Genomic DNA, 9,826 nt, shown 5'->3' on the forward strand with positions numbered 1-9,826 from the left:
AATATTTGTCTACCATGAGTAACAGGCTCTCTCAATATTTGTCTCCCCACTAGGGGGGGACAAATATTGGGGGGACAAATATTGGGAGAGAATAGTAGTGGATTTAGTGGGGACAAATATTGAGAGAGAATGTTACTCATGATAGACAAATATTTTGACGCCTTGACGCAAACCCACTCTCTCCAGGTGTAGGTCGTGGCATGAACGCGCGTCCCCGCCGCCCCCTATATATCTTGTCATCTTCTTTACACAACACACAGTGAGGGACACGGGAGCGTGTTCTGCCTTCTTGTTCTTCTTCCTCCACCTTAGACTGCATAAGAAACAGAGCATTCATTTTCTCTGTTACCATTCCTCCCCGCCGCCCACAACGGAAGTGAAAGACGTGGGTTCGGTGTATTGTGACTGGGCGGGCAGCGCAGATAATCGCCATGGAGCCAAATCAACGGAGGACTCTTGCTCATCAGTCACGTCCTCCGACGCAAACCTCCTCCATTCTCACTGTTATTCTCCCATTCATCGCCGTCACTGCCATGGTAACATTCTCTCTCAATGTTGTACACTCGGTTTTGTTCTTCGATTCTTCATCTCTCAATGTTTGATCTTATCAAGTTACCGTATGGTGGTCCTCTATCTCAATATTATTATATGTTTAAATGTGTGTTGGCACCTATCTACTAGCTGAAAATCACGAGTTACTGTATGTGGATGTGGAAGTTGTGCATTCTGGTGTTCACATTTTAAATTACCGATGGGCAGCGATTTCTCGGCCGCCATACTAACCATACAATTACAGCAAAAGCAGTGTCCCAATCCCTCCGTCTATCCTTCTTTCTGCTAAGATTTTGCAGAAACCACTCATAAAGAGGCAACATGACGCCTAATTTTTTCCTCTCAATAACCTTTTCCAGACTTGTCTAGCCGCCACACAGTCTCAGACAACATGTAAAGTATCCTCCTCTCTTTCCATACAAATCAAAGAAGCTGGAGAAGTATTAAAAAATTTATTCCTTCTAGCCGAGATTAAGAAAACCGCCATTAATGGCACCCGTAAAAATGGCAATAGTTCTTTCCACTCCCAAATCCTTTTCCAAACTACATCTGCCCCTGCTCTATCAAATTCTTTTACGCAATTATACATATATATCCGATACTAGGTATTTACATGAGAGTTCACCAGCCACTAGATTGTATCCTCTGTGTCGTCTGGCCTTGGAGGTCACGGCCATGTGTATTTTTGTTACCTGTCAACCGTATATAAATTCTTAAATTACGATACTGCCCGAGATCGCATCTGTGAACCGTATATAAATTCTTTTCCCTTTCTTGGATCAAAGCATTGAAAATCCCTTTTTCTTTTTAAATCAAACTATATAAATTCTATTTTTCCCTCTTTTTCCCCACTTCATATATTATGGTTTTATTTTTCCAACTGTTTATTCGCTTTTGTGCATAGTCTGGTTTGACATCGAGTCTAGGCTTGATTATGGTGGCGGACATCATCCAAAGTTCCCCTTTTTTACCCCAAAGAAATTTATAACTGGTGAAGTAATAATAAGGCGATTTAAACCAGCCCGTGCATCACACGACGTCTGTTTTTTTTTTTTACACTGAGAATTGAGGAAAAGAAATTCAAGGTGATTGCGGATTCCGGTGTGACCCAAAATGTTTGTTAGAATCCTTTGTAAATTCTCACTGGGATAGATTTATTATGTGCCTCCGGTTTGAATTGCAAAATAAATAAATATTTCATCTTGCTCCTTATCTGGGTGGGAAAGGACATGTGTCTCTAGTGCTTATGTTTACGCTATTTAGATTGTGGAATGACAACTACATGTACAGTAATTCGTTGTTGGGGATAAAAAAAAAAAAAAGCCTCTGCTTTTGTTATTTTTTCTCTTTTACCTTGTGAGGAAGGAGATCGGTTCAAATAATAATGTGACGGTTTTCACATTTTTAACTATCTATGGCTTATTTATTCATGTTGTCCGAGTTGAAAGTTTCACTGTTCTGTTATTAACAAGCAAATATGCATTTGGAATCACATTCTAGTTGATTATACTCAAAAGTCAATCTGAAACTTAAAACATGAGGAATTGTCTACAGGTATTGATCCCTTTATCCCCATCATCCTTTAAAAATAGCCTTTCTATTCTGCACCAAGTCCCGGAAGGCCATGTGGGCGTGTATTGGAGAGGAGGTGCTCTTCTAAAAACAATTACAGAACCAGGTTATAGTTTGCTTCTTGATTCTTGTTGTTGCTGTTGTTTTTCTTCGGCATCCATTGGCCCAGAGTTTGATTCATGTTCTTGGTGCTGACTCTTCTAGGTTTTCACTTGAAGATGCCTTTCATAACACAGTATGAACCTGTTCAAGTGACAATGAAGACAAATATGGTAAATTGTTTAGAGCAGTTTCTAACATTGTGGTTTCACTTGGCAAATGGCACAGTAAGTTGAATTATTATTGTAACAATTGCAGGTGACAGCCATATTGTGTGGAACTAAAGGAGGTGTCATGATTATTTTTGAGAAGATAGAAGTAAATATCCGCAACATCATTCATTGGCTGATCTTATTTTTTGCTTTCTTAAATTTAAAATTTAAGTGCAATGATTTTTACGGTCACCGTTATTGTTCAAATAAAGGTTGTAAACCGACTTCATAAGGAATATGTCTATGAGACATTGCTCAAATATGGGATGCATTATGACAAGACATGGATATATGACAAGGTTCATGACGAGATTAATCAGCTCTGCAGTTCTCATAGTTTTCAACAGGTCTATATTGATGATTTTTATCAGGTAAGAGTGTCAAAGTGTCTCTCTTTTTTGGTTAATCCGATGTGAAAAAAGTTAACGCTTCAAAAATGTATCTTTTATTGCTATAGTTAATTATTATGGTCGCTTTTATTTACGGGTAACCTGAACATTACAACGTTCAAGCAAGATGACACGCTGATTTGATGAACATTTAGGGATTGAGTTCTAAATTCCACCGTCATTTCCTCAAAAAGTTGAGGAAAGTCGTGGGTCGTACAGCTGTTATAGAATATATGACGACTCATTGTGGTACTTTAGATTAGTGCCTATATTAAGTATAATCTGTCTTCTAGATTTTTTGGCTTTCTTATGATTATTACATGCTAACATTTATGATGGCAACACGACTATTTTGGTTCATTCAGATTCGTAACAAGATGAAAGCCACTCTTCACGCTGATTGCACCCGTTATGCTCCAGGCATTGAAGTTATCAGTGTCCGCGTCACAAAACCAAGCATTCCAGATAGAATCAGACGCATCTTTGAGCAAATGGAAGAGGAACGCTCTAAGGTAGCGTCTTGGCTCGATTTCTTTCTTTCTTTTTCTTTCTAAAAGCATCTTCTTCCTTTTTTTGGGGGCCAAGTTTCTAAAATTGCTGTTGAACACGTGTTTTTGGTTGCGATGGATAGGTCCTACTTGCTATTGAAAAACAGAAAGTAGCCGAGAAGGAGGCAGAGACTTCGAAGAAGATGGCTATTAGTGAGGCTGAGAAAAATGCCAGTGTTAGCGACATCCTTAGGGGCCAGAAGTTAGCGGAAAAAGAAGCTGCTGGGCGCCACCAACAAATTGAGAACCGTATGCACCTAGAACGCGAGAAGAGCCTGGCAGATGCGTATTTCTACCGGTGAGTTTTGCTATATACCCTTAACAAAAGTTGATTCACACAAGACAACTAATTCATCCCGCTAGAGCAAAGAAATGATTGATGGCATTGGTTTTTCTTTTCCACTTTCAATTTCAAGGGCAACAAAAGAGGCTGAAGCAAACAGGTTGATGCTTACCCCAAAATTTCTCGTGCTTAAATTCATCGAGGCCACTGCTAATAATACCAAGACAAGCTCTGCGAATAAGATGTCTCGCCTCTGTCCATTCCTCGTCGCCCTGTTTCAAGGTCTGCTCTCGTCTAGATTTTTCCTCGGCCTCGGCATGCGCTAAATAGGAATTTTGATCAGAGGCTGCTTGGGAAAGAGAGTTGCATTATCTATGAGGCACTCTTGCTAGGCTTAATAAGACCAGACAGGACGATATGTATTATAATGTAGTACGATGTACTGTTTGGTTTGTTGTTATAAAGTCGTGTTTGGATCTGGTTGCATGATTAACTTGAAAGAAGAAGTACTGTTATTCTGTAAATCGATTAAAAAGCTACTTAATTAATTAATTCCAAGTAACCCCTAATTGTCGTGCAATGAAGATCATGTGAATGATGCAAAATGTTAATGAACCGCGAACAGGAAGTTGCTGCAGCCTGTAAAGATAAAAAGAAGATCGAGAGCAAAGGAGAGAGGAGGTTAGGCATGGAGGAGGGAGAGGAAAGGAGAAGGGATGACAGAGGGAAACACACCTGAGTGGGATGACGGCAGCGAGCAAGAGAAAAGGCGAGAGACAGACTGACGGAGCGCATCCGCAACTCCGCAAGAGAGGTCCGAAACCTAAGTAATTGTGAAACCCGGAGCGTGGGTAAAATTCAGTAGTTACCATAAATACATGAGCAAATAAATAGGGACGTCCCAGGAAGGGACATTTCGAAGATGATCCTGAATCCGTCCTGGCCCAATTTTATTCATATAGTCCTGTGCGAAATATTTTTGAGCCCGACTCGTCATTAGGCCGACCTAAAAAATTAAATTACGTTTATATCCAAGGTCGGCATGATAAAGTCATCAGACGCAACAATTTTATAAAAACTCATCCGATGTAAACGTAACTTTACATGGGATAACACATAATTTTGATTTACGAAAAAATTTCATAAATCATCTACCCTTATTGATGGAATAACTATTTATTTAATTTAGATAAATTAAAAAAATTAAATAAATTTCTTTATTACAGTACATGTCACCTAATCTCCGTAAAATAACCTTATACATTAGACTATATGCTACTCCCTCCAGTCGTATTTATAAGCTTTAAATTAGAGGAGAAGTATGATCCATTTTATAACTTTCAATTTAGTATTTTTCTTAACATTTAAGACACTTTTTTTTCTAATTTTATCTTAATTATTTATTCACTCCTTTTGTTATAATCTCTCTTATCACATTTCTCTACACATTTTCTTTCATCTTTTTCCTTATTTACTACAAGAGCGTATTTGAAAACAAAAGTATATTTCTAACCTATTTATTACTTTTAACTAATTTTAACTAATTGTTTCTTATCTTCCAATTAGTTATTTGAAGCTTATAATAAAAAATGAGGAGTCATTTATAAGTTAGACACGTTAATTTTAAAAAGTAAAATAAAAGAAAACAAATTAATATTGTAATCAAAACTCGTCCTTAACTTGTGCCTAACTATGTTTAGTAGAGAGGAGTATTATTTCATACTGCATGAGTCCTTATAACCTTTTGGTCTTTAATAATAGAGTTAGATGATTAATTTGAGTAGATTAAGATTATTGGTTCAATTAGTTATTTATAATAAATATGTGTTATTTTTTTAAAAATACCCTAACTAATTAAGCGTCATTTGATAAAATATTTGATACATATAACTACCATAAGAACTATTTTAAAAAAATAAATAAATATAAAAAATAAAATAAACTGAGTATTATATTTAGTACTAAATTAAAAATCAAATTAGTTTTAATATTAAGTAAAAAAGCAGTATAAGAGAGTGTCGCGATAATCCCCTCCATAGAAATTCGCGGGTTCATTGCTCCAAAAGCCTCCACTCTTGCAGAGTCAGGGGATGCACGGTTTGTTTGTTTTTTTTTTTTCAGTGTATTTTTGCTATAATTTCATTAAACAAAATGGTAATTTTATTTGCTATGATTTCATTGATTTTTCTTCTAGTTTGAATCGTCAAAAAGCACCAGGATCGCACCGTCAAAGAGATGAAAGAAACCACTAAAAAGATTAGCTTGATGTGTATGGTTGTGACATGTAAGATCATGAACCCTCTTCGTGTTGCTTACCTGCTTTCCATTATGTTTATTCTACTCCCATGAAGCTGTAGCGTTAAAATTATCATATTTTAAACAGTTTTGGGGGAATGGGTATTGGGTACTGCCACGGTTGTCTTTTCCATGCTTAGGCTACTCAAGTTATCTAGTTTTGGTTGTTTTTCCTTCTGGTTAGTGTGTTGTAGTGTTCAGCTTGTGTTTCATTTTGTTTGTTATGCGTGCAGGCCTGGGTATTGCAGTATGAGATCCATGGGAGTTTCTTCCGACGGCTTTAGTGGCAGGTTTCAATCTGCTGGAAGCTTTTTCAGTTCCCCTTGAGGTACCTTTGCCTTTACCTGGTATTTGGTGTGAGAGAAATGAAGAAAAGAATGGTAAGAGGGATAAAATTTTGATAAGCTCAATTTGAAAAATTAGAAAAATAGGATTTTAAAATTTTAATAAAGAGAATAAGTAAGATAAAAGAATAATAAAATTTAATTAAAAGTTCTACTTCAATTTTTTAAAATTGAGTTAATTAAAATTTTTCATCCCTTTCATTTTTCTCATAACCAACGAATTCATGGTAATTAAAATTTTTCATCCTTTTCATTTTCCCCGTATCAAATGAATCCAGGGTACCTTTCCGTGGTTTGTGCTCTGCACTTTTCTTGGTGCAAAGGATGCAAGGGGCCATCTTGTCCTCCTCATCAGATGTACTCCTTTGATCTTTAATATATGATCTAATTATTAAGTTAATTTATTTTAAATGTAAAACCTATTTCTCATATTTATCTATTTTTTCTAAATTATTCTTATTAATACTCTCTTAATCATAATCAAGTATAAGAAGAAAGGAAGGAAGATATGAAAGAAAATGATTATGATATTTTTTTAAAAATATCATATTTCTTATAATTTACTAATTTATTTAATTTTTTTAATCTAATCAAATAAATTAAATATGTTATATATTAAGTACTCATATTGCAACGTCCAAGTTGCCGCTTTGTCACTCCTAGCTTCTGTTTTGTGCTTTGGGATGTGTTTGGGTTATGTTTGTTTCCGGTTTCTTAGTTTCTTATTTGGGTTGGACTTCTTTAGTTTGGGGTGTGGTCCTCATATAATAAAAAAAAAAGTTAAGTAAGTTAGTTAATTATAAAAATATGACATGTTTTTTCTAAAATATTATAATTATCTTTCTTAATATTCTTTCTTGCTTACTTGATTATGGTCGAGGAAATATCCATAGAGGTAATTGAGAAAAAATTGATAAATATGAGAAATAAATCTTATATTTAGTATCAAATTAACTTAATACTCTTAGGTCTTATATTAAAAATCAAATACGTAACAAATAAAATTGATATTCAATTTGATGAGCATAGAATTGAATTGTACAAGTAATATACCACTATTTTGGCTTCTGAAACCCCAGCAGCCACGGCAATTAGCTCACCAAAAAATGACTCCCACCCCCCCCCCCCCCACCAACCTTCATTTTTTCCCCCTGGCCGAAACCCCCGATCATGTTAAAGTAGATTGCAGTCCGCGAATGAATATATTAGGCTTTTTTTTATTTATTGATATGGTATGAACAGTTCTAAATTAAAAATCCAAATGCTACATTATAAAATATAAATCGTTCCATGGGTACTACATTGCGTATTATTTTTGTTGCATCACAACCTGTGAAAAAGCATTAATGTTTGAAAGTCAATTATACCTAATGGATAGGAATGCTTTTTGATTGAGAGCGATTTACACACGCACACACACACAAATTCGTTCCACAGGGAAAGTGAAAATAAAATATTATTAATATATTCATATAAAATAATAAAAAATTGAAATTAAAAATAATTTTTACTGATTATTATGATAACTAGCATAACAATTATAAATTGAATGCTAGTTAAAAAAAATGGAAAAATGACACAAAAATAACACTTGAACTTGGAAATACCAAAATAGTCACTTAAATTTGCAAAATCCCAATTTAGTTACAAGTAACTAATTTGACATTTATAAATTTACTGAAATAATCATGTTGCCTTTTATTTTATTTTTTTTTAGCTAGTCGCCTGAGCTCCGATGCCAGCAGCGGTGGTCATCACTCATCACCAAAGTTCTAGTGATTGGCCAACAATTGGTCGCCCGAGGTCCGGCGGCCGAAAACAATTTTTTTAAAATTTTTTACAATTTCAGTATAACTGTTAACAACTTATAAAAATGTATCTTTTATTGCTATAGTTAATATACAAGTCACTTTCATGTATGGGTGATAAAGTGGGGAATGACATGAACACTATAATTTTCAAGCAATATGACACGCCTTGATGAACTTTTATTTCTAGATTCTACTGTCATTCCCTGAAAGAGTTGATGATAGTCTTAAGTTTAATTGCTGTTGTAGAATTTATGATGACCTGTTGTGGTATTGTAGATCAGTGACTCTATTACATATCATTTGTCTTCCAGTTTTTCTTGTCTCTCTAATGATGATGACATACTGACATTTATTATGGCAACGCGACTATTTTGGGTCATTCAGATTGATGAAAAGATGAAAGATGCTCTTCAAGTTGATTGCACCCGTTATGCTCCAGGCATTGAAGTTATCAGTGTCCGTGTCACAGTTCTAGAGAGCATCAGACGCAACTTTGAGCAAATGGAGGAGGAACGCACTAAGGTAGCTTTTTGGCTGGATTTCTTTCTAGAAACATCTTCTTTTTTTTTTTGGGCCAAATTTTCTAAAATTGCTGTTGAGCACACATGTTTTTGGTTGTGTTGGATAGGTCTTAATTGCTATTGAAAGACAGAAAGTATCTGAGAAGGAGGCAGAGACTTCGAAGAAGATGGCTATTAGTGAGGCTGAGAAAAATGCCAATGTTAGCAAGATCCTTATGGAGCAGAAATTGGCGGAAAAGGAAGGCTCTAGGCGCCAGCAAGAGATTGAGAACCTAATGTACCTAGAACGTGAGAAGAGCCTGGCAGATGCGGACTTCCACCGGTGAGTTTTGTTATTCACTAATACGACACAATAATTTATCCTCCTAGAAGAAAGAAATGATTAATGGCATTGGCCTTCCTTTTCCAATTCCAATTTGAAGGGTAACAAAAGAGGCCGAAGCAAACAGGTTGAAGCTTACCCCTGAATTTCTTGAGCTTAAATTCATCGAAGCCATTGCTGATAATACAAAGATATTCTTTGGGGATAAGGTATTTCTCTCCTCTCCTTGTCTCTTCGGACTATTTCAACGTCTGTTCTCGTGCATATGCTTGACCTTATAGAGTTTTTCTCGCCAGGTGCCAAATATGATTTTTGATCAGAGGCTACTTGGAAATTTCTTGCAAAACATGTCTAGAGAGGCACTTGCAGTAGAGGAGGCAGATGCCTGAATCATAAGCTGCCTTATGAGGCATTTTTGCTAAGCTGGATAAGACCTGACGGGATAATATGTGATTAAATTTAGTACGATATTATGTTTGGTTTGTTATTGTATATAACCAGTTTACATTCTCGTGTGTTGCATTGGAAGTTACGTTTGTCCAGCATCTATTAGTTCAATATACTGGTTATGACACAGGCAAAAAAACATTAGTTATTACGAAATATGACCCTGAAAGAGTATTAATGTAAAATAAGGATTTTTAAGAAAGGATTAAGGTGCGTCTAATATTCTGAAATATTTTTTCAGGTGCACTTAGTTATATATGGTGTAATTTTACCCTTGAGGTATTTAAAATGGTGCATCTATATCCAATTATAATAGAACTGCTTGTTTGACTATTAATATGATGACTTAGCTCCATTTTGACTAAAACAATCCCAAGTGGTAGAACACATAAGTGATGACGTGTCAAATTATTTTGCGGAGTCAACTAGAG

The 9,826-nt window shown here is 35.5% G+C and overlaps 1 protein-coding gene across 1 annotated transcript; it reads left to right on the forward strand.

Moving 5' to 3' along the window:
• The first annotated feature begins 414 nt into the window (after positions 1 to 414).
• On the forward strand, positions 415 to 9,484 carry LOC114734705 (erlin-2-B-like). The gene is made up of 9 exons (XM_028922347.1): positions 415 to 536; positions 2,107 to 2,230; positions 2,329 to 2,403; positions 2,489 to 2,541; positions 2,648 to 2,806; positions 8,490 to 8,627; positions 8,734 to 8,948; positions 9,049 to 9,157; positions 9,245 to 9,484. Exons 1-9 carry the CDS (start codon positions 432 to 434, stop codon positions 9,335 to 9,337), a joined length of 1,071 nt encoding a protein of 356 aa, XP_028778180.1. The 5' UTR covers positions 415 to 431; the 3' UTR covers positions 9,338 to 9,484.
• The last annotated feature ends 342 nt before the right edge of the window (positions 9,485 to 9,826 follow it).

This window comes from Neltuma alba, unplaced genomic scaffold (assembly GCF_004799145.2).
Source record: "Neltuma alba isolate B1F8T4 unplaced genomic scaffold, ASM479914v2 tig00013128_pilon, whole genome shotgun sequence".
In the NCBI taxonomy this organism is placed as follows: domain Eukaryota; kingdom Viridiplantae; phylum Streptophyta; class Magnoliopsida; order Fabales; family Fabaceae; genus Neltuma; species Neltuma alba.